At 36.8% G+C, this 26321-nt stretch overlaps 2 protein-coding genes and 1 pseudogene across 2 annotated transcripts; 2 read left to right on the top strand and 1 right to left on the bottom strand.

Annotated features, from left to right (window-relative positions):
* The first annotated feature begins 3960 nt into the window (after window positions 1-3960).
* Window positions 3961-4896, top strand: LOC131395568 (olfactory receptor 5P55-like). Its single transcript, XM_058527425.1, has one exon. It carries the CDS (start codon window positions 3961-3963, stop codon window positions 4894-4896), a length of 936 nt encoding a protein of 311 aa, XP_058383408.1.
* A 5820-nt stretch (window positions 4897-10716) lies between these two features.
* On the top strand, window positions 10717-11935 carry LOC131395567 (olfactory receptor 5B12-like; annotated as a pseudogene).
* Window positions 11936-17240: 5305 nt separating this feature from the next.
* Window positions 17241-18185, bottom strand: LOC131395566 (olfactory receptor 5B3-like). The gene has a single exon (XM_058527423.1). The coding sequence runs from the start codon at window positions 18183-18185 to the stop codon at window positions 17241-17243; it is 945 nt and encodes a 314-aa protein (XP_058383406.1).
* Window positions 18186-26321: the final 8136 nt, after the last annotated feature.

Here is a 26321-nt window from a genome sequence, read left to right as displayed (position 1 = left end):
TTCTCAAATGAGGTCAGGATGGGGGGAGTGCCTCACCCAGAGAATAGCACAACGCAAAGATTCAACAAATATTTGATTCCTCCATCGTAATATTTGTTTACTCCATCGTGATATTTCTTCCTCGTTCCACAACCACCCACCACTTCATTCTTTTCAAAGCACCTCTGTTTTCACCATCTCAGTCCTCCTCTGAATCCCAAAATCCCAGACAAGAGCTGTCCTCCACATTTTGCAGATTCATACATAAGTCTCAGCTTTCTGCAATGACTTGCCCAGTGTCACATCACAAAGCCTGAAAGAACCAGAAACATATGCAGATCTGGCAGGTCTCAGGAGAGTTTCCTACACAACACTGTGTTCTCCACCCTACTTCTTAGAGAATTAAGGTTCCCAATCCTGTGACTCCTTCATATTTCTCCCGTTTATACATTCAAATCCACAACAAGCTCCCAATATGTGCCCTGATACGAACAATGTTTTTCAATGTCCAGATCTTTTGTGCACAGAAAGGGTTATCTAAAGCCATTTGCTAATTGATTATAGTATTTTAAGTTGTAAATGTACAACTTAGTTTTTCTTAGGCCATTAAATGCAATTTCCAAGTATAATAAGTTTAATTATATATCTAGTAATGTTTGTGTTAAAATGTAAAACAATCACACTTGATTTTTGGTTAATGCTCTCTTAGCTCAAAAATCTATTGGATTAAATTCCCCCAAATAATTTAATCACTGTTTGCAATCAAATTCTCTCAAACAATTCAAACTAAAGTCACAAAATAATCTATAGAATCAAGTTCTCCTAATCATTCAAACAGTGTTTATAAATGGTTAATTAAATGCTCTTAAACTTTTCAAGCTACCCTCACAAATTTAATGTACCTGATTTCCCAAGTCCTTGAAAGACCTTCTTAAGCATTTAAGCAATTCCTGAAAATTACTGAACAAAAATGTATAATTTAATAAATCCAATGTTCTTCAGCATTCTAGCAAAGTCAAATCAAACATAAATTTAGTTAATTCAATTTTCCTAATCATCCTCCAAATTTCAAATCAAATTAAGCAGATACTCTTAAATGTTTCTAACACCTTTAATAGTAAACACATTTAATATGTGTATATTCAAATATGTATTCGAATTCATACTAAATAATATAATTGTTACAAAAACATCATCTTATGAACAATTCTTACACAAAATTATCATTATAGGGTATAAAGGGTACACTCATCTGAAGAGAACAATCCTAAGGCCTCCACAGCAACTAGGGTTACAAATTTATGGTTGTCAGAGATTCAAGATGAGCGTTGTGGGTTCAGAGGTTTGGGTCAAAACTGCAAGATTGGAAGAGGGGAACATGGGTGCTCCGCCCCAGAGGATTCAGCTCACCTTACATGTAACCAGCTGAACCCTCTTCTATGGTCAGGTTCTGCTATTATGACAGATGACATGTCATCTCTTACGACAACAAGGCCCTACAGGTCCCAGCTTTGAGCTGGAATTGAGTTTCACAACCTAGTGCATCATCTTTCAGTCTTTGTAGTTAGTGCTGCTGAGTTGATTCTGACTACAAGCAACCCTGTGCACAGCATAGCGGAACCCTGCCTGGTCTTTTTGTGCCATCCTCTACTTTCCAATTCTATATCAGACAATGCTCCACTGCTATTCATAGGGTTTTCATAGCCAATTTTTTTGGAAGTGTGTGGCTAGGTCCTCGTTCCTATCCTGTATGATCTGGAAGCTCCAATGAAACCTGTCCACCACGGGTGACCCTGCTGGTATTTGAAATACTGGTGGCATAGCTTTCAGCATCCAAGAAACATGCAGCTGCCACAGTATGGCAGCCAACAGATGGGTGTTGTGGTTCCCTGAACAGGAAATGATCCTGGGCTGTAGCAGTAAGAGCACTAAATCTGCACTGGTAGACCACCAGCTTTCAATCTTACTCTTACCCAATTCTTACCATAACCATTCTCCAATTTTTACCAACTGATTTGGATAAGCAGAATTCAGCACTCACTCATCTAGGTAGTCACTATACTCTTTGCAGCTTGATTTGCCTTGAAGAATCTGTATCTTCTTTATAGCTTTCCTTCACCCATTCAACAAGTGTTTATTGAGGGCTTACTATGTGCCAGGTGCTGAAGATACAGCAACAAACAAAATTGACAAAAATACCTAGACTCATGGTTCTTGCATCCTAATATCAAGATAGAGATCATAAACAAAATAAATAAGTCATGTGTGTATGTGTTATGAAGATGATAGGGAAGAATAAGTACTAGGAGGAAAAAAAATTAAACAGAGAAGTGGGTAGTGAGTGCTGGGGTAGGAGAGGGTTTAGTTTTAAATAGGACGCTTAGGGAGGACTTCACAAGCAGGTGACCTTAGAGCCTAAACTTAAAGGAGAAAAGGGAAGGAGTCATGTGGCTAACTGGATGGAGCAAGAGTGTTCTGAGCAGAGGGAATAATTAGCACAGAGGTCCTGAATCACGTGTGGCATGTCCTAAGAGGATCAAGGAGGCACACATAGCTAAAGCAGAGTAGGCAAGGGTAAGATGAGGAGGAGAAAAAGGACAGAGAAGGAAAGAGAATTACACTGGAGTGGCCAACCTCGCAGGGTGGGGCTTTGAGGGCCATGGTGAGGGTTCTGACTTCCTCTTGTGTGTTAACAGAATCGCCTTGGCTGCTCCTCATATGAGAGTAGTGGGACATGAGTTAAGAGCCATTGCAGTAATGCAAGCAAGATAAGATGGTGTCTTGCGAAGAAAGGGTAGGAAGTCGGTGTGTATTTTGAAAGGAGAGCCAATATGATTTGCTGAGTGACTTGATGAGGAGTGGAATAAAATAGGGTCAAAAATGGCTAAAAGATTTTGGCCAAAACAACTGAAAGGATTGAGCTGCCATTACCTAAGTGAGGAAGACTTTCTTATCTAATTGATAATTGATTTATATTCATTTATTGACACCTGGCACAGTGATGGAACGCCAGCTCTTGTGGTCTAGTGGTGGCGATTCAGTGCTCTCACCACTGCAGCCTGGTCTCATTGCCCAGGTCAGGGAACCACACCATCTGTCTCTCAGTTGTCATACTGTGACAGCTGAATGTTGCTTGATGCTAAAAACTATGCCACCAGTATTTCAAATACCAACAGGGTCATCCATGTGAACAGGTTTTAGCAGTGCACCCAGACTAAGACAGACTAGGAAGAAGGACCTGGCCACACATTGCCAAAAATATTGGCCATGAAAACCCTATGAATAGCAGCAGAGCATTGCCTGACAGAGCACTGGAAGGTGAGAGGATGGCGCCAAAAGATCGGGCAGGGTTCTGATCTTCTGTACACAGGGGCACTAGGAGTCAAAATCAACTCGACAGCACTCATGACAAACTGTGATAGATATCAGGGCACAAATTATTTGAGATATTTAGTAACTCTTCTCTTACTAGGAGTAAGAAAATCCAAAAGGAAAGATGTATGGGCAATTTTTATTGTTAAAATATAGTGCCATTAATTGAACTAAAGGAATATCTATGAAATTCTGGGGAGCGAAGGAGTGGACAGACCTCTAAGCTGGGTTTGGAGAGACCAAAAGATGTTCCAAGAAGAAAATATAGGATATGGAAAGGCAAAGACATATGCAATAACATGGTATGTTTGTGGAAGTAAGTTGTTCAGAATTACTGAGGGTAAGCTGAGAGCAGGGTAGCATGGAGGTGTTTCATAGAGGAGATCTGGCAGGCTAAAGAATTTAGACATTATCCTAAGGGGGAAAGGGAACCTTTAACATTTTAGCATGAGTGTGACGTGATGTGGGATTTGGAGAGCAGTCTGCCACTCAGAGATAGATGCAGCTTTTCAGTTGTAAAAGATGTGACAGGCTACCTCTTTGATGAGAATGTTAACATTCTTGTTTCTCTTCCTCTTGTTCATTGTCAGGTGGAAAACAACCAGTGACATGGCACTGGGGCAGAATCATACCACGGTGACGACATTTATCCTGCTGGGCCTCACAGACCAGGCAGACCAAAAGCAACTGCTCTTTGTCATCTTCCTGCTGATCTACTCCATGACTCTGGTGGGCAACCTGGGCATGATAGACCTGATCCACGCCAGCTCCGCCCTCCACACTCCCATGTACTTCTTCCTGAGTGTGCTCTCCTTCCTTGACATCTGCAATTCCTCTGTGCTTACCCCCAGGTTGCTGATCAGCTTCCTCACCACTGACCAGTCCATCTCCTTTGCAGGCTGTGTGGCCCAGATGGCCCTCACGGTCCTCCATGGTGCAGGGGAGTGTCTGCTCCTGGCCGTCATGGCCTATGACCGATTTGTGGCCATCTGCCACCCTCTCCTCTACCACACCATCATGTCCAAGTGCTTGTGTGTCCAGCTAGTGGTGGTCACCTATGCTGTAGGGGTGTTCTTTTCAACTGTCCAGACAGGGAATGCCTTCATCTTGCCTTACTGTGGTCCAAATGTCATTGATCACTACTTCTGTGACATCCCCCGAGTGCTCCAACTGGCCTGCTCAGATACCACTGTGGCCAATGTCATCCTACTCTTCTTTTCCACCTTGGTCACTGTCCCCACAGTCTCAGTCATCTTGGTTTCTTATGCCTACATTCTGGTCACAATCTATAGAATGAGGTCCCTGGAGGCCCAGCATAAGGCCTTCTCCCACCTCACTGCTCTCTCCCTCTTTTATGTGCCTGTGTTCCTCGTATATGTCCAACCCAACCCTGAAAGTGCTTCAGCCTATAACAAGATCCTGTCTGTGTTGTACACCATTGTGATCCCCATGCTGAACCTCCTGGTCTACAGCCTAAGGAATAAAGATGTCAAGGCTGCTGTACAAGTTCGGGTTCTTAACCTAAGCACAAAAGAAATTTGTTAGAAAAGTATGTGGCAGCTCATAAAGTAGAAGACTAGAAAATCCAGCCAGGACAGGAATGAAGAGAGGCAAGGCACAGCTAAGAGCCTACCACAAGAATGTTCTGTGCAGGCTGCCACCATATGGAGCATCACCCCTTTGTGCATTTCATGTTGCTCTGGCTGGCACTGATTGCCCCTGTACATTCACCACTGCTCAGCTGTTGTACAAAACCACCTACCACACTACCTACACTAACTACCACACCACCTTCTACAGCATCCAATCACATATCATCTCTAACTGATCCTAAACCTTTTCATCATTCCCTGAAGTTCAAGTCCTAGACAGGAGCATCTACGTGTTTCGTAGCACAGATATTCTACATCCATTAATATACTACATCCAGCATGGATATCTTACATCCACTGATATCCTACATCCACACTTCTATCTTTGAGAGCCCTGGGAGGTGGAAATGAGACCTCCTTTCACTTCAGAAATGGGATCTAGATTCTATCTTCCTCCTGTCCAAGATTTTCCAGTATAGAAAGAATCATTGAGCCAACAGGCACATGAAAAGATGTTCAACATCACTAATTATTCAACATCACTGAATTTCTGATTTGAGATTCACTCACATATGAAGTTCCTGGACTTACGTATTGCATTGTTCAGGGAATAAGTTAAGTCTACAAATCTCCTAGATCAAATCTCTCGTCTGTATAAATTTGTACGTCTGTGTAAATCAGGAAAATGAATCAAGGAAGTGATTTCTCCTTCAATTCATTCAGAGCTTGGGCTTGAATGTTTTGAATAATTCTTGTATTTATTTCTTACAACCAGAGGTTATATTAGAACATGGATATTTATCATGTGACATAGAGGAAACACACAAGAAGAACTTGAGACTCTGCTAAGCATAAGCTTGTTCAACTTTAAACTAATTATTTAAATTATTTCCATATCATTTTTTTCTTTCAGGGAATTTAATAAAGCAGTTATTTTGACTAATCCCAGAGTCGTTGAGAGGATCAAATTGGGTATCAATATAAAATTTTATTGTAATCAGGGAGCTAATATAATATTTAAAAAGAGAGGGAGGAAAAATGGAGAATACTAATGATGGAAAAATCAGGCTTAGAAATCAGTTATAAAATGCACTGAAATGGAGATGTGTAAAATTATGCAAGACATAACCAATTATGAAAATGAATAGGTCTAATGTCAAGTTCTAATTCTGCCACTAAAGACTTATCTGATGGTGGACACTCAATTTATTAACTATTACGTGGACTGATTAATGGACTAGAGTGCAAATGAGATCAGCTACCATCACACCATCCTGAGTAAATGAGAAATAATGCTCTCTTGGGGGTGGAGGATAAAAATAGCACATAATATTCATCAGTTTATGTATGTGTCTCAGCACACTGAGTATCCTGAGGTCAGGGAACGTGTCGTCTTCATCACCGTATGCCTGGAAATTAGCACACAACCTGGTAAGTTTGTGCTTTTTAATTATACACATTGACTTCCCATGGTAAATTTAATTACTCAGTCTGTCAATCAACAAGTCAACTAAAGGAGTTACTTTATTTTATCTAGTTTAGTTTAAATATAAAGAGCTTAAAAGGATGTCTTCATGATAAACAACTAAGACTTAGATTCGAAGTAACTTGGCTTCAAATCCCAACTCTGCTACTTTCTGCTGCCCTAAGCAAGCCCTTAAATGTCAGAAATCTTCAATTTCCATACCTATGAATTGAGGATAACATCTCACATGTGCGTGAGGATTAACTGAGGTAAAGAAGCATCGTCTCTGGCTTCGTGATGGAAATATAACAAATGCTCAAAAAATCATATCTATTACAGCTTACGTCATTATTAATCATGAATTCTACTTGTACAAAATGATAAATTATAATAAAATTAAAAACTTTTAGAGTAACCAACTAATAAATTCTATTGATTATAATGACATAATTGTATCTGAAGAGGAAGGAGCCGAGGGAGACTTCAGGGAAGCTTTGGAACTTGTATTATTCTTTGAAGAATACATGAGTTTTGTATTGGGGGCAGAGAGCGTTTTGTTAGGAAGACTGCATTTTTTAGCTTGTACTGAGCACCAACTCTATGGTGATCCATTCTATAGGACGTTTCCATCTGTGCAGAGGGGAATAATAAGAGATAAATACACACCTCAAATAACCACCATAGTTCTTAGTTTCATTTCAATAGACTAAAACAAGTTTTAACTTTATTTTTCCCCAGAAAGATGTTAGATTAAAACCTAAGCTTTCACACATGGAAAAGAAAGATGGTAAAAAGTTTTGAAATGATTCCTAACACTTTGTTTTTTTCCCCAAATTTGAGAAATCTGTATCTGTGCTATTGATTCAAGTGAGCAGTGTTTTTATGGAATCAAGATGGTATCCTAGTCACCCGGCTCTGATAAGTGGCCCTTAGAGCAGAAGTGAGCTCTGCCCCGAATCTCATGCTTCTGTCATGACGCTCACCTGTCTAATCACCTTTCCAACCCCTACCCTCACCTAGAAACCCAGAGGACTAATCTCATTATTATATTTATCCCTATGTCACTCATCATGAAGCTGAGGATTGTCATAGCAGCCTTCAACTCCTACAAAATGATGTCCGTACATCTCTATATATCCCCTTTTCTGATCCCAACTTCCACTCCAAACTCCTGAAATCATTTCACTGTGGAATTTATAGTCAGTCACCCACATAATTCAATATACAGTTAACCACTCCTCTGCAAGTCCCCTTACCTACTTGGTCTAACTGAAATCTGTCTGTGTCCTGGGACAGTGCTTCCCTTGTAGCCCTCTCAAGTGGTAGCTATTTTTTCTCTTCTATATCCTCCTTACCATTGAATTTCTTCACTGTTTTTGACCTAGGTACATTAGCGTACTCTGATTTTTGTCTAAAATCTTCCTAAGGTGGTGCTACTTAGTCTTGTGGATTTACTATGATATACCTATGTTGAACCATTAGAAATTGCCAACATAGATCCAATTTATAGAATCTGGGACAGTCAGTCCTCTACCCTAAACTCTAGTTTGCATTTCCAATTATTTATGCAGCCCTTCTACTTGGACGGCCAAAAGAGATCTCAAACTCAATGAAATGATCTCTTTTCCTCCTTTTCCAAACATCTGCTTCTTTTACACTATTCCTTGTATTACTACACAAAAACTAACGTCAGCATTGTCCCCTCTTTTTCTCTCATGCCCTTTTTTCAAAACATCAGGAAATCCTGTCAGTTCTACTTTTGAAATATATCCAAAAGTAAATAATTTCTCATTGCCTCTCTCACTACCATCTTGGTCCAAGCAATCATTCTCTGTTACCTAGAATATTATAATGACCTCCTAATTTTTCTAGCACTTTTCATCCTTATCCTTTTAAACTCAATTACCACAGATTTGCTAGACTACTCCTTTTAAAAAAGAAGTCAGGTTATGTCACCTTTTTGTCCAAATCTTGTAACGGTTTCCAATCTCACTCAGAATAAAAACCTAATAAAGTCAAATATTGTAGGTGGTCATTACAGCTTCTTCTTGCAATACCTCTCTGATCTAAACTTCCTTCCATCTGTAGCCTTACTAGTTTTCTTGCTGTCCTTAGAACAATCTTGGTGTGTTCAAACCCCAGCACCATGCATTTTCTGTTCCCTCTGCCTGGAAGGCTCTTTCCCCAAATATGCTCAAGACTTATTCCCCTGATGTCTTCAGATATTTGCTCAAAAGTCTCATTTATTTATAAGGATCTCCCAGACCACCATATTTAAAATTACACCTATGTATTTCTAAGCTTGCCTATTCCCCACTCAGCTTTTTAAAAATTTCCACTCAAGCTAAATATTTTCCTTATCCATTTTATTTTATATCTGTTTCCTTTTCCAAAATGGAAATTGCTGTTTTTATTTGTATTTGCAGTATATATGGCCGTGTCAAGCTTATAGTAGCTCTTCAATAAAAATTTTTGTAAGAAATGCATCACTGGATCAAGTATCTAATTCCTGAAGTAGGAATTAATCTCTTAAGGATTTTTAATCTCTAAATGATTTGGCTAAAATTTTAAAGTGTATAAAATTTTCAAACTCCATTTTGGAAAGATTCCAGATTTATAAAAATAAGCGGAAATTCCATAAGATTTTATGTAGGCTTCAAAAACTTCTCTTATACAGTTCCTAACATCAGTAATAATATATCAAAATTAGTATCGTTCTTATCTGTGAGGGATGCATCCAAGGTTTTTCAGGTTCTGAGAAAGGAATGATAATGGAACAATAGAAAAACTCAAATGCACTTTGAATTTTTCAAGAATGGATACATTTATTGTATGCTTCTTAAGGGCTAGACAATACTATTATCTCCATTTTATAGATGGGGAAACTAAGGCCTTGGACACATTAGTTAATACTGAAGCTGACTCAGAATATGAGTAGATTCTTTCTGGAACTGCTAGAATGGCCATTTATGTAAACAGAGAGAAATCTTACTGTGAAAAATTGGAGGGGAGTATATGAAGGATAGGAGAGTAGAGGAGTTTGAGAGGAAAGCAAATGGTAAGAGTGATGTTATTAACTCTTTGATTTCACTCTTCTCTGAAAGCTCCATCTTATATTATCCACCTGTCCAATAACAGATTGATCAAGCCCTCTGTCCAAATCATAATATCAAACAATACACATTATTCCAGTTTGCATTATTAGCCCAGTTTGACAACTGATGGCTGAGTGATATTGCACACTATCCCAAGTTCATCTATTCTGTATGTGGTAGAGGTGGGATTTGCATCCTTTTTTTTTTTTTTTTTTTTTTTTGTGAGGAGATCAGCCCTGAGCTAACATCCGCCAATCCTCCTCTTTTTTTGCTGAGGAAGACGGCCCTGGGCTAACATCGGTGCCCATCTTCCTCCACTTTATATGGGACGCCGCCACAGCATGGCTTACCAAGCAGTACTTCGGTGCGCGCCCGGGATCCGAACCAGCGAACCCCGGGCCGCCGCAGCGGAGCGCGCGCACTTAACCGCTTGCGCCACCAGGCCGGCCCCGGGATTTGCATCCTTTTAACCTGGTGTTTTAACGTGGCTCCAGATCAGGGACATCTGAAGGCAAAAGTTAAAAGCTACGTTAATGTAACAGAAGTTAAGAACTGTTATTTTCTTGATGCTTTTATTCCTTGGACATGAATTTCTACACACTTTTATTCCTTGGACATTAATTTCTACTGTTTTTCCCCTATGTGGTAAATTATACATTCTGTTTACTGTACTATACTGAGACTGTTTTAGGCAAAGGACAGGTTTTAATTAAATATTTTTCACTGTCATATAACACTGTTCTTGACATAATGGAAAAGACAAAAAAAAGTCAATTGAAGTATAATTAATTCAGTTTCACATTAATTTTACTAAGCCATTTTAATATAAATAAAAATTTATGTTTGTTTTGTAAATTTTGAATTGGGAGTCTGAGCTGTTCCAGTTAGCAACTAATCTGATGGTCTTACATGCATCCTTTATTTTTTTCTGTTTACCTTAATTCAGTCTTCTACGAAGTTAGGAGATTGGGGTGCATTATCTCCAGTTCCTTGTATCTGGAATATTCTATGATCTATCAATAATTTAAAATTGCATTTAGTTTCATGGTCATGCTTTAGATCTAGAGACTGCTGGAAACAAGTTATTGCAATACTGAAATAAGGCACACAATGATCATACTGATGGATTTCAGCAGAGCCTTCCCTCCATTTCTCATTCTGATTCTATTTTCTTTTTGCTACAGGGCAGCCACATAATTCCCAATTGATCCCCATGGAGGACAGTACAGAAGTGACTGAGTTCCTTCTTGTGAGGTTAACTGATGCCCTGGAACTACAATTCCCACTCTTCATAATCTTCTCTCTCATCTACCTCATCACTCTGGTTGGGAACGTGGGGGTGATCAAGTTGATTCTGTTGGATGCTCATCTCCATGCTTCCATGTATTTTTTCCTCAGTAGCTTGTCTCTGGTTGACTTTATTTATTCCTCAGCTGTCACTCCCAAGGCGATGTCAGGATTCCTCACAGGAGACAAAGTCATTTCCTACAATGCTTGTGTCACCCAGTTCTTCTTCTTTTTAGCCTTTATACTGTGGAAAGTTTCCTCTTGGCCTCAATGGCTTATGACTGCTACACAGCAGTGTGTAAACCCCTGCATTACAGCTCCACCATGATGACAAGTGTGTATGCATGTCTGATCATAGGCTCCTACTTCTGTGGTTTCCTGAATGCCTCCTTCCACACGGAGAACATTTTCAGGCTCTTCTTCTGTAGGTCCAATGTGGTTGATCACTTTTTCTGTGATGCTCCTCCTCTCCTGACTCTCTCCTGCTCAGACAACTACATCAGTGTGATGGTTATTATTTTTTTTTTTTGAGGAAGATTGGCCGTGATCTAACATCTGTTGCCAATCTTCTTCCTTTTTTCCCTTTTTCTCCCCAAAGCCTCAGTAGATAGTTGTATGTCATAGTTGTACATCCTTCTAGTTGCTCTATGTGGGATGCTGCCTCAGTGTGTCTTGATGAGTGGTGTGTTCGTAGGTCCGCGCCCAGGATCCCAACTGGTGAACTCGGGCCACTGAAGCGAAGTGCGTGAACTTAACCACTACACCACTGGGCTGGCCTCGAGATGGTTGTTTGTTTTGTGGCAGGTTTCCATGCCCTCGTTTCTGTCTTGGTCATCTCGATCTCTTACCTGTTTATGTTTATCACCATCCTGAGGATGCGCTCATCTGAAGGGTGCCATAAGGCCTTTTCCACCTGTGCTTCCTGCCTCACTGCCATCTCCATCTTCTATGGGACAGTCATCTTCATGTACTAACAAGCCAGCTCCAGCCATTCCATGGACATAGACAAAATGGTGTCTGTGTTTCATACTATGGTCATCCCCATGCCAAATCCACTGGTCTACAGCCTGAGGAAAAAATAGGTCAAGAGTGCCTTTAAAAAGGCTGTGGGGAAGACAAGGTCTTCTATAGGATTCATATTTTAATTACATAGATTCTACAATAAGGCAGTTTCATCCACATCAGATGTATCTAGGAAAAATATTTACCAGACTAGCCCAAAATAAAAATTTCTAATATTTTACAGTATGTTCTTCAGCTATTGGTTAAGTCTGCAAAGCAAAATTCTTAAAAAATGTGACACCTAGGAATAATAGGTTAAGAAGAATCACTCATGAATATGGACTTCTTATTTTACAAATTCTTGTTAATAAATATATTTACCTACTCTCCCACAAAAACACGTAAACTCACATTTACTTATAAGCATATGCACACATACATCTTTCATGAGAAACTCACACATCTACAGAGGGAGAAATTAGCTAAAACATACATAAGCGAGGTCTGTTATAGTAGAGTTTAAAACAATTATTTTGGTTTATGAAAACACATTCTTAATATAAATATTTGACTTAATGTAAATATATATACATTTATATAACATATATGTGTTTGGTTCTTAAAAATTATATTTCATTTATCTTTTTACATATGAAAAAGCAATAGATTTTATATATTTTTAAGTTAATCTTTATAAAAATACTTCCAAGTTCCTTGAATGTAGATTTATTTTAAATTCTTTGTTCTTGTAATTAATGAAAATACATGCCTTTACATAGACATTTATTTTCCTAGACAAATTTCCATATTAGTGAGTTATATCTAAAAATAATATGTGTATATGGCAATTTTAATAGAGAAAACGTATCACAATATAGGAAAAAGAAAAGGATGATAAAAAAATATTTTATTTCATTTTATTTTTTTGCTGAGGAAGATTCGCCCTGAGCTAACAACTGTGAAAGTCTTCCTCATTTTGGATGTGGGTTGCCTCCACAGCCTGGCCTCTGACAAGTGTCGTAGATTGCACGCAGGAATGAAAACCTGACCACTGAAGCAGAGCATGCCGAATGTAACCAGAAGGCAATAGGGCCAGCCCCAATAATGGCATAATATAAATAAAAATATGACATTTAATTTTTAAATTAAATCAAGAATTACAATAGTATTAATAACTTATTTGAATATAAATGCTATGAATTTGTTAATGTATATACTTGTAATATTTTGAGTCTCTCTATGTTAAAAATTTTGAGTCTATTTTTATTCCATTCCTTTCCCCAGATTTAAGAAGTTTTTGCCCATTATATCTTCAAATATTCTTTCTGGCCCTTTCTCTCTCTCCTTTTGGGACTCCCATCATGCATATGTTGCTACTCCTGATAGTATCCCACTTGTCTCTGAGACTCAGTTTACTTTTCTTCATTCTTTTTTATTTCTGTTCCTCAGGCTGGATATTCTCAAATGACCTATCTTCAAGTTCACTGATTTTTTTCCTCTGCAATCTTAAATCTTCTATTGATCCACCTTAGTAAATTTTGTATTTCATTATAATTCTTTTCAAGACTTTCTATTTGGTTTTTATAAAATAATTTATGTATCATTATAGATATTTTCTATTTGGTGAGACTTTGTTCTCATACTTGCTTAATTATTTAGATTTGTTTTCCTTTAGTTCTCTGACCATATTTATAGCTGTTTTAAATCTTTTTTCTACTAAGTCCAGCATCTGGGTTTCACAAGGATAGTTTCTATTGATTATTTTTTAAAAACTCTATTTATTGGTCATACTTTCCTCTTTCTATGTGTAATATATATATTTTTGATATTAAAATATAGGGATTTTAAGTAATAAAATGTAGCAACTTCTGGAAGTAAGACCTCTGCTCCCACTTAGTATTTCTTGTTGGTGGGGATGCTGTTTGTTTATTTAGTGATTTTCCTGGATTACTTATGTTAATTCTGTATTGTTTGTTGTATGTCATCACTAAGTTTCTACTCACTTATCTTAGTGATTACCTAAAGATTGGACAAATTTTCTTAATAATTTTTACTGTTAATTCTCCCCAGCCTTGCATAGGGCTTCAAAGGGGGGTTCGTATGTTTGTGCTGGAGCATGCCTGCCAAAAAGAAAACAAGATTTGGATTGACAAACCAAAGTTACAATAATAATACCTTCCGGACTAATAAGTGTTTTCTTTGTCTTTAAATATCTGTCCCTTAAATCCTAGAGAAAACAAAAATTAGTTACAAAGCATTGTTACAATAAAATTAGCTTTAATAATTGCCCACCTATTTACCTTTATTATGATCTTTACTTCTGCAGGTGGTTTTAGTTTACTGTCCAATAACATTTCATTTCACCTTTGAGGACTCCCCTGAGCATTTCTTGCAGGGCAGGTCTAATGTTAGCAAACACCATCAGCTTTTGTTTATCTGAATGTGTTTTAATTTTCCCTTACTTTTGAAGGACAATTATCCCAGATGCAGACTTTTGATTAACAGTGTTTTTTTTTTCTTTTAGCAATTTGAATATACCTGCCCACAGCCTTCCAAAACTTCTGATGAGAAATCTGCTGATCATCTTTTTGAAGATTCCTATATGTGATGATCTGCTTCTGTCTTGCTGCTTTCAAGTTTCTCTGTCTTTAGCTTTTAAAAGTTTGATTATAATGTGTCTCAGCATCTCTTTGAATTCATCTTACTTGGAGTTCTTTGAGCTTCTTAGATGTTTATATTCATATCTTTCATCAAATTTGGGTAGTTTTTAGCCATTATTTTTCAAATGTTCTTTCTGCATCTTGCTCTCTTCTCCTTCTGGGACTCCCACAATGTGTGTGTTGGTCTGCTTGATAGTGTTCCTCAGGTCCATAGGCACCATTCATTTTTCTTCAATCTTTTCTTTGTGTTCCTCGGAATCAATAATCTGCATTGTCCTATCTTGAAGTGGCTGATTCTTTCTTCTACCTGCTCAAATCTTCCTTTGAATCCCTCTAGCAATTTTTCTATTTCAGTTATTGGACTCTGTAGCTCCTGAATATCTTTTTGTTTTATTTTTAGGTTTTCTTCTCTTTATTGATATTTCTGTTTTGTTCACAGAGTGTTTTCTTGACTTTCTCTACATCTTCCTTTAGTTCTTTGAGCATTTTGAACACAAGTGTTTCAAAATATTTGTCTAGTAATCTGCCATCATGTCTTTTTCAGGGACAGTTTCTGTTGATTTATTTTTTTCCTTTAGATTGGACATACTTTCCTGTTTTTTTGTATCCCTTATGATTTTTTATTTAAAGCTGGACATTTGAATTTAATAGTTTGGTAATTCTGGACATCAGATTCTCCCCTTTCCCCAGGGTTTGCTCTTTTCTGTTATCATTTTTGCTTTTTGATTACGGTAGGCTATATCTGTGCTGAAGATCAGCCTGACATGTAAACTTCAGGTCTTCTCAGGTATTTTCTGAGCTTTTCCCAGGGCATGTGTAGTCACTTTCTAATTGTCCCCATATATACAGTTGTTTTTTAATGTTCTACACTTTAAAGTCTGGCTCCCACAAGGGAAAAAAGAGAAAAATGAAGGGGAGAAATAAAAAAAGCAGTACCCCTTTAAATCCCCTGAATTCATTTCAGCTAAAAGGGGAAAGGCTTAAAGCAATAGGGGAGGTGCAACAACAATGGATGCCTACCTCTTTGTTTGCACCTCTGTGATCAGAAGCAGCAATCACTAATAAGAGCACGAATTCCCCATATTAGGAGGACAGAGTCCTTTTTGCCCACCCTGGCTCTTGCAAGCTGTGGGCAAGCTGCTCCAGGAACACGTGCACAGCTGCTTACCACATGGCTGAGTTTGGGAAACAGGTAGCCGCTACTGTTCTAAGAGCTGAAATTGACCAAAATTTACCACAATTTATCATACAAGTCTTCCCCTGGAAGTTGCAAAGACTTCAGTAGACTCCAGAGTCCCCAAATAGTTACTTCAGACAGATTTTGCCAGTGTAATTGTCCAGGTCAGGAGACAGATTCCTGGTGTTTCCTCTTCCAGCATCTTCCCAGAATCTTGTTTTCCCTAACTCCTTGCTATAAGAATATATGAGATTTTCTTTGGGGTACATACAGATAATCCAGGATAACCCCCCAATCTTAATATTCTTAATTTAATCACATCTGAATAGTCCCTTTTTGCCATATAAATTAGTCTTCACAGGTTCCAGGGATTAGGCCATCGATCTTTGGCAGGCTATTTTTAACCTGCCACAAGATTATATAGAAATATTCTGTGCCATTTTTGAAAATCTCCTGGAACTTAAAATAATTGTAAAATTAAAGAATCACCTAGAATAATAATTAGAAACAGTTCCAAGAAGAGAAACATTAACATAAAGGCAAAAATTTAGCATTTGTGTTAAATTATACTGACCCACAAGTACTACCATAAGAATCTTAGCACATTCAAGCACAATCTTAAAAATATTGAGATGCTGAAGTGTCTTATTTTATAGACAAAAAATTAGATATGGATGCACATTCCTGTGGGTAGATTTTGTATAGTATTGAACTCCCTGAGGATCAAAATTAAAAGCATAAAAATTATTCATTATACTAGCGTATTGAATGCACACTGTCTTTATTCCTGACAGATACTGTCATGTTTATACTTCTTATATGGACATTTAGAGTAATTTCAGTTAATTATAATTTGCATGTATGCAGTAATTTTCCAATTGGAAAATGTTTTTTTTTTTTTTTGTCCATTTTTCTTGTACTCTGGGTCTTTTATTGTCTTGAAAATTGTAACGTGAACATGTTGATGGTATAAAATGACTTGGTTAGGAGATTAAAATTAATTTGTTTAAGGTGTTGTGTTTACGTGTCTCTAGATAAAATGTGTCAACGAAAAAGCAAATACTTTCATTTAAAAGTTTATCACTTTATTTTCAAATAAGCACCATGAGAACTTTTATTCAATGAAGTAAATAAATAATATTAAACATTGATGTTCTAGTACTCCATTTAATTACTTAAATTATTAAAATTGAAAACGAGTCACCTTTCTTCACATATGACAAATTTCCTGCTCCCGTATATAAGCACCCACATGACGCACAGGCATGCACTTCTTTCTGCACATGGGCTTGTTTTTGACCCCGTTTTACATACATATTTATAGTGGCATGTGGCAGAGGAAATGCATGTAGAATGAGTGAATGAGTCAAATATTCTTAATAAGGTTTTTGACAAGCAGCACACAAGATATCATACTATTCTCCTTAGCCATTATCATTCAGGTATTATATTTCTGGACATAGTATTTCTTTTTTTCTAGATAAAAAAAAGTTTTGAAGAGGGAAGGCTATCTCTTTAGGAACTCAAGTTCAGTGTGGGCCGTAATATATGATTCAGTTCATGGAGAAGATCTGAGCGATACTAAACTAGGTTAGTGTAAATCCTACAACATTAAAATTCTAAACCTAGAGACAATTTTGCCTCCAAAAGAACCTTCTTGAATGCCCTCTTGACCTCCTTGTTCCTCAGGCTATAGACCACAGGGTTGAGCATGGGGATGATCATAGTATAGAACACAGATGCTGTTTTGTCTGTGTCCATGGAATGACGGGAGCTGGGCTGTAAGTACATGATGATGACTGTCGCATAGAAGATGGAGACTGCAGTGAGGTGGGAGGCACAGGTGGATAAAGCCTTCTGGTATCCTGCAGATGAGTGCATCTTTAGGATGGTGATAAATATGAATAGGTAGGATATCAAGATAACTAGGACAGCAAAAATGACATTGAAGCTAGCTACATAAAGAAGAACCAGCTCACTCACATGCCTATCAGAGCAAAACAGAACCATGACTGCTGGAATATCACAGAAAAAGTGATGGACCACATTGGACATACAGAAAGAGAGATGGAATGTGTTCCCCACATGGATGGAGGCATTCAAGAAACCACAGACGTAGCAGCCTATGATCAGACATGCACACACACTTGTCGTCATGGTGGTAGTGTAATGTAGGGGTTTGCACACTGCTGCGTAGCGATCATATGCCATTGCTGCCAAGAAAAATGTTTCCATAGTGGCAAAGGCTGCAAAAGCGAACATCTGAGCAACACATGCATTGTAGGAGATGACCTGGTCTGCTGTAATAAACCCAGCCATGACTGTGGGAGTGACAGCTGAGGAGTAACACAAGTCTACCAGAGACAGGTTACAGAGAAAATAATACATGGAAGTGTGTAGATGAGAGTTCATGAGAATCAACAGGATCATACCCAGATTTCCAACCATATTGGTGAGATAAATGAGAGTGAACATTATAAAGAGGAGGACCTGCAGTTCTGGGGCATTGGTTAGTCCTAGAAGGATGAACTGTGTCACTTCTGTCCTGTTGTCCATCGACATTATTTGAGAATCATGAGATGTCCTGTAGCAAAGTGAAATAAAAGACAAAAGTGTTAAGTGGAATAGAGATTACAGCTAAATCGAAACATTTATATACCATGTGCATATTTCATTACAGCAATGGTGTATATTTCAAGGTTCTCTATATCTAAAGCATGAGCTTAACCAGAAAATTTAGTACATTAATTTTCTGTAGAGTTAAAAACTGTTGAATTGAAAGGTTCTTTATGGATAATCTCTTGAGTTTTAAAATTTTTTATGTTCATAAACTGAGATTTGGAAAATTGAATGACTTGTCCAAGATGACATGTCTGAGATGCTATATCCAGTTTTCCTATCCTAGTAAAAGCTTACTCTACCATGTTGCTCATATGCCAGGACTGATCTCAACACTTTACATGTATATCCATTGATTCCTCTTAACCAAATTATGAGGTTCATCAGCTGTTACTTTCATTTAAAGTTGTGTGAGGCACAAAATATTGAGTAATTTATTCACATTTACATAAGTATTAATAACAAGCCAAGCTTTGGATACTAGTAGAGTGGTTCCTAAATAAAATGGTATTAGTTGATTTAAATTGAACAAAATTTAACTCAACTTACAATTACTCGTTGTCTCCATTGGTCCAAACACAGTGTTTAGGGTTTCACAGTGAAGCAACTGAGACTTAAATGCATAGTGTTTGTGATGGTATAACTGGAGCGGTAGGAGCACGTATAAACAGCAGAGGCAATTCTGAAGAGAAAACACAGCATCGCATACAGAGCTTCTGTTCTGGGATGACGTGCATATCAGCCCTACCATTCACTATGTAGGAGTCATTAATCCTAACCTAACTTCCCTGATCCTTATTTTCTCCATTTACAAAATGAAGATAGTACTGAGGTCTAACTCAAAGTATTACTATAAGAATTAAATGAGATAATGCATTAAAAAACCAATGAATAAAATGTTGGGTGTTTAGCATAAACTGATTAATGTTAGCTGTAACATTATTTTTAGGATGGAATGATGGTTTCTATTTGATTTGGAAAAGGTGGGTGGCAACATGCAGGGCTTGAGGAGTGAGTGAGTTTTGAAATCTTGTAGCCTCCTTCTCCAAGTTGCCTTTACTCACACCATAGGCCCACGGGATTTTCTGTGCTCTCCAGGAAGTTTTACTCTGTCCTTGCTCCACTCATACAGTTGGCTACTTTAGCACTTCCATGTAGCTGTTTTTTTCCTAATTTCTTCCTTGAAATTTATCCTTTAAATTGCATTGAAACAGTCTCCTTCTGTTAAACTCATTCTTTTTCTTCATTACTGTCATCCCATATTTGAATCACAGAGATGGAGGGTGAAAGGTCATAGTATACGGCTTGCCTTTAACCTTCAGATCTGGTTTTGTGATAAACTCCGTGTTGTTAAATATTTTATATAAATCTGTTCCTACATAGAAATAGTATTTTAATTCTTTTTATTTGAATCTGAATCCTTTGTAAGGGCAACCATCCAATGCTGACTATTATTTCCTGCCCTCTTCCTCCTAAACCTCTGGTAACTTCACTTTACGATATTAGCCCATGAAGGTTTTGTGTTAGCCCACTTCAACACACATAACCACTTTTAGCATATACTGTGTGATACAACCAATGCTAAATATTTTATATATAAAAATGCGTGTATGTAAGGTAGGTAGTATACTTATTCTTATTTTACCATTAAAGAATTAAGGATTTGTGAAGTTATGTAATACTCTACAATTACACACAAGTATGAGGATTTAAACCCATTTAAACCTAATCAGAAGCCTGTATTCTTAACCACATCAATGTCGACATGTGTAGATATGGTAGAAATAATAAGGATGAAATTCTGGAGGAAAAGTTAAAATGCAGTTTGGATCTTGCTATTTCACTTTGGCTCCTTTTGCAATTTAAAGAAAGATGATTTCACTCTCCTGTTTGTTTTTTTCTTTACCTCCAATAAGAGGCTAACATATAGTGAACAAGATAAAATTACCACCTAATTATACTATTTTTTATTAATCTTTTTGTAGGAGCAGGATAATGATGTTTCATAAGTATCATCTAACTTTCTACCGATGGAAGTTTTGACGTTTACTCCCCAACTTCAGTTCAGTTTTGTAAGGAAAGTATTCAAAACATCTACTTCCGTGCTCAATAAATCACACTAGGTGTTGCTACTCCACTGCTTTTGCATGGATTACAGTTTTCACTAAAAGTGTATATTGAGCATGGAAGCTTAACTTGTTACTTGAAAACAAGCAATAGTCAATCTTGAATAGTGTATTTGAAATAAGAAATTCAACCATGGACTATTGTATAAATACTGTTAGAGAAGCTCTCTTAAATAGTGGTAAAATGTTCTCAGGTCTCTAAGGCAGAGAATGATGGAGGAAAGAAAATTAACATGGGTTCAAGTCCTACATCTGCCCTGCATTCTTTCTGTGCCTGGAGGGGTAACTTAACTTACCTCGTTATTTGTAAAATGAACATAATAAAATTATCTCTCCCACATAATCCACAGAAGTGTATCTGTAAATAGAAAAGAAGGAAATGCCTATAAAATAACTTGATGAGCTGAGGGATTATCATTTTAAAGTAATTCAATGTAATTTCTACCTTGGAATGTTTCCTTGGCCATGGCTGCAGGCTCATAGGAAATCTTAAGGTCGAGAGAAGACCTGCATGTGCAAACTACTATCAACCTTCAGATGAATACATGATTATAAAAAAGACTAGGACCAAAATCTCATACCTCTAAAATAAAGTCACTTGGAGTCATGGTGGATTTCAGAAGCTAATGCATGGGAACCCAGAGTGAATTATAGAGACATAGAGCTCTCAGGAGAGGACCCCTATGAAAACATCTACAGCTTCTCATCTGACTTTCCTAGGGAAGAAGTAATTAAACTGCCTGTGGGGACCAAGTTGGATATTTTGAATATGCACGTATGTTTTTGTATAGTTATTTCATATTATTTTTATTTTTAATCAATATATAAGTAAGAAACAGTAATACACACACTTTTTATTATATAGTTCTAATAATTTGATCACTAATTTGTATGTATAGTCCTGTAACCACTACCACAGTCACCCATAATAAATTTCCCAAGTTTGTAGTCAACCTTCTCTCTGACCCACTGGCCTTCATAACCACTAACCTGTTTTTTCCATAAATTTTGCCTTTTCAAGAATGTCCTTATCTAGAAGCCTAGAATATGTAGTCTTTGATTCTGGTGTCTTTCACTTAGCATAATTCAACTGAGGTCCATCCATGTTGTTACCTGTATCTATAGTAGAATTTTCAAACTGCAGAGTAGTATTCTGTAATATGAACTTTATATATTGATTGTCTCTTTCCTCAGCTGAGGACCTTTAGTGTTGTTTCCATTGTTTAGTGATTATAAATAAAGGTGATCTAAACACTGGCTAAACTTTTTGTGTGAAATACGTTTTTATTTCATTTGATTAAATGTCTAGCAGTTGGATTGTTTGGTCATTTGGTAAATATACTTAATTGAATAGAAATTTCCCAACTGTTTCTGGAAGTGGCTCTACCATTTTGTATTCCTAACAGTAAACACATTCTAATATCTTCACATTTTTTCAGCACTTGGTACTTTATTTTTTTTAATTTAATTTATTTTTATTTTCTTTTCATTTCTGCTCTTTCTCAAAGATGTCCCAATATGTGTCTTTAGGAAAATCTTTTTCTTCATTCCACTTGCCTTACCACAACGGTTAGGGCCTGGAAGTGGTTTTTTTTTTCTTTCCCAACAAAGGAGATAGATTCATTCTTTCCTCTACACAGTCTCCTCAGAGCCCATATTCTCAAACAGAATTATTACACCTTTCTCAATGCAGACATGTGTGGGGGTTACAGGTTTGTTTTGTGTACTAAAGTGGCTTGGCCTCAAAATGAGTAAGTAATTTATCCTCATAAAACCTCAGCTTCTCAACTGTAAGGAAGGAGATAATAATATCTGGTCATCCTCATAGGATTGTCAATAATATTATCAGATTACATACATACAAAGCAGAGAACAATTTCTAACACATATCACTTGTTCTGTAAGGGTAAATATTAATATCTCATTATTTATAAACATTGGTTCACCATGAGTCACGAAAATTGTGATGTTCAAACATTTTCTCTGCTTCTCCACAGGTTTCTGCCCATTAAAGGTAAGCTGAGACATGTATTAATTTTAGACAATGGACTGTAGAACGAACTGATATATGTCATTTTTAGGTGAGTCGAAGCATACATGTTAGTCTCTTGTTAACTTTCTCCTGCTACAGTGATTGAAGAAGCCTCATGTTCAAGCAGATACAGCTATAGATGGTTAACCCTTCATCAGCCTTGAGCGACCATGTAGAGGGGGCTGTCCATTCACCAGACACCTGTGTGATAGATGTGTTGTTGGATTAGCGAGACACAACTCTGTAGGGGGCTGAATAATGGTCCCCAAACATATCAGGTCCTAAACCCTAGAATCTGTAAATATTACCAATGGTTTTGCAATTGTAATTCGTTAAGGTTATTAATATGGGAGATTTACCTGGGTTATTTGGTGGGCCCTAAATGTAATAATCAGTGTTCTTATAAGAGAGACACAGGAAAAACATAGATTAGTGTATTTCAAGGGTCCATTCCTCTATAAAAACACTGAAAAATCAGTAAAAGTTCTCAGAATCCACTTTGGTAGAACTCTGGAAAATAGTTAAAGTTTTAAAAGTGAGTGCTGAATTAAGAAAAAGATGACCTAAATGTGGTGTTTAAGGAAATCTTTGCCAAACTACTACCTGACCACAAGTAAAATTGCAGGGACATCAGAGACCACAGCTGACAAAGAATGAAGTCTTGAAAGATATTTTAGAAAATAACCAAACAAACAACTACAACCCACAGCAAGCAACAAGAAAATAACCTTGGAAAGAGGGGAGAATCTGATTTTCATAGTTATAAACCTATAATACTCAAATGTCCAGTTTTCAACAAAAATTAAGAGACATACAAAGAAACAACAAACTACATACCACTCATAGGGAAAAAAAAGGAATTAGGAAATTTCTCTGAGTAAGCATAGATATTATTACACAACAAATGTTTTATTTTTTTAATAATATTTTTAAACTGTTTTTATTTATTTATTTATTTTTTGTGAGGAAGATCAGCCCTGAGCTAACATCTGCCAATCCCCCTCTTTTTGCTGAGGAAGACTGGCCCTGGGCTAACATCTATGCCCATCTTCCTCCACTTTATATGGGAGGCCGCCACAGCATGACTTGACAAGCGGTGCGTCAGTGCACCCCTGGGATGCGAACAGGCAAACCCAGGGCCGCCACAGTGGAGCATGCACACTTAACCACTTGCGCCACCGAGCCGGCCGTTCCAACAACAAATATTTTAAATAAACTATCTTAAATAGGAATATAAGAATATAGGACGTGTAATGAAAGGAAACTAGGAGAATGAATTTTCGTTAAATGCAGTATCAATAAAGAGGCAGAAATTTTTTAAAGGAACCAGCTATCATTTCTGAAACTGAAAAGCACAATAAGTAAAATGAGAAATGCACTAGAAGAATTCAACAATGATTTGAGTAGAGAAAAGAATCATTGAATTTAAAGATGAATTAATTGAAATAATCCTATCTGAAGAACATAAAGGAGGAATGAAGAAAAACTGAAAAGAGCCTGAGAGACATGTTGGATATCATCAAGTGTGCCAACATATGCAAAATGGGAGTTCCACAAGAATAGGAGAGTTAAAGAGAACAGAAGAAACTTAACCGCATAGCTGAATATAAAAGCAGGATTTTTAAATTTTATTTTTAGTTTGTAACTCCTATTTCTCCTGTGTGACTTTAAATACAATGTGTGAAACCATAATTATAAATATATATTAATGATAAAAAATGTGTAAATATTTGTGACAATAATGACATAAAGTGGAGGGAAGTAGCTACACAGGAGAGCAGTTTTTACACTATTGAAGATACTTTGGCATTACTCAAACTAAATTATTATAAACTTAGTTGTTAATTGTAATGTCAGGATAATCACTAAGAAAATTAATATGAAAATGGAAAAGAATCAAAGAGAACACTAAAAAAATCAATTAACACGAAAGAAAGCGGTAATGGAAGAAGTAAAAAATAAAAAATATTAGAAATATAGAAAACAAATAGCAAAATGGCAGGAGTAAGTTCTTTCTTAGCAGTAATCACTTGAATGTAATTGGATTAAACTCTCCAACAAAAGGAAGTGATTGTCAGAGTGCATAAGAAAACATAATTCAACTATATACTGTCTACACAAAACCTGCTTACATCCAAAGACACAAATAGGTTAAAGTGAAAGAATGAAAAAAGCTATTTGATGCAAACAGTAACCAAAAGAGAGCTGGCTGGCTATGCTAACATCAGACAAAGTAGACTGTAAATGAAAAATTCTTGGAAGAGACAAAGAAGGACATTATATCTCAATAAGAGTCAACTTATCAAGGTGTAACTATTATAAATATATGCATAAAACAGAGCCCCAGAATATATGAAGCAAAAATTGACAGAAGTGAAGGGGGAAATTGACAGTTCCACAATAACAGCTGGAAATATCAATACCCAACTAGAATAATAGAATGGCTAGAGAGAAGACCAATAAGGAAATAATAACACTATAAACTGATAAGATATAACAGATTATATATATATGTTATATATATGATATGATATATATATATATACTTACATATTATATTATATATATATCATATATATATTACATTCTAGCCAAGAACTACACAATGCACAGGAAACATTTATCCAGGAAAAACCATGCATTAGGGAAAAAAATCACAATACATTTAAAAAGATTGAAATCATATGAAACATTTTCACTGACCACAATGGAATGAAACTTGAAATCAATAACAGAAGGAAATTTTGAAAACTCACATATTATGGAAAATGAAGAAGACACTCTTATGCAGTGCTCATAGGGAAATTTACAGCTGTAAGTACCTAAATTAAAAATGAAGAACGAGGGGGCCGGCCCGGTGGCGCAAGCGGTTAAGTGCGCGCGCTCCGCTGCGGCGGCCCGGGGTTCGCTGGTTCGGATCCCGGGCGCGCACCGACGCACTGCTTGGTAAGCCATGCTGTGGCGGCGTCCCATATATAAAGTGGAGGAAGATAGGCACAGATGTTAGCCCAGGGCCGTCTTCCTCAGCAAAAAAAGAGGAGAATTGGCGGATGTTAGCTCAGGGCTGATCTCCTCACAAAAAAAAAAAAAAAAAAAAAAAAAAAAATGAAGAACGATCTCAAATCAATAACTTAATTTACACCTTAAGGAACAAGAAACAGCAGTGTAAGTAAACCCAAAGCTAACAAATGGCAGGAAATAATATAACTACAATCAAGTAAACACAATACAGAAAAGAAAAACAATAGAGAAAATCAACAATAACCTAAAGCTGATTCTCTGAAAAGATCAACAGAAATCATGCGCCTTTATAGACTCACTATGAAATAAAGAGAGAAGACTCAAATTACTAAAATCAGAAATAAAAATGGAGACACTGCTACTGAACTTGCAGAAATAAAAAGGATGGTAACACAATACTATGAACAACTGCATGCCAAAATATTAGATAAGCTAGATGAAATGTGAAAGTCCATGGAAATACACAAACTACCAAAGGTGACTCAAGAAAAGGGAAAATCCAAAGAGACCTATGACAAGTGAAGAGACTGCATCAATAATAAACTCTCAAAAAGAAAATCTCAGAAACAGATGACTTCACTGATGAATTCTTCCAAACAAGTGAAGAAGAATTAACACGAATTCTTCTTAAATTTTTCCAGAAAAAGGAAGAAAATTAAAACACTTCTTAATTCATTCTATGAAGCAAGCACTACTCTTATACCTAAGTTAGAAAAAAAATCAAAGAAAATACAGACCAATATCCCTCATGATTATAGATGCAACAAACACAGTCCATCAGCATATTAAAATTATTATAAACTATGACAGGATTTGTCCCAGGAATGCAAGAGTAGCTGAAAATTCAAAATCAGTCAGAGTGATGTCATCAAGAAGTGACATAGGTTGTTCTTT

This window comes from Diceros bicornis, chromosome 31 (genome assembly GCF_020826845.1).
Source record: "Diceros bicornis minor isolate mBicDic1 chromosome 31, mDicBic1.mat.cur, whole genome shotgun sequence".
NCBI lineage: Eukaryota > Metazoa > Chordata > Mammalia > Perissodactyla > Rhinocerotidae > Diceros > Diceros bicornis.
The sequence above is the reverse complement of the archived record's forward strand: the minus strand, read 5'-3'. Positions and strand labels throughout refer to the sequence as shown.

Bases quoted from the DNA above. Each gene is read 5' to 3' on its own strand.
- LOC131395568 (XM_058527425.1), top strand. From the start codon at position 3,961: ATGGCACTGGGGCAGAATCATACCACGGTGACGACATTTATCCTGCTG.
- LOC131395566 (XM_058527423.1), bottom strand. From the start codon at position 18,185: ATGGACAACAGGACAGAAGTGACACAGTTCATCCTTCTAGGACTAACC.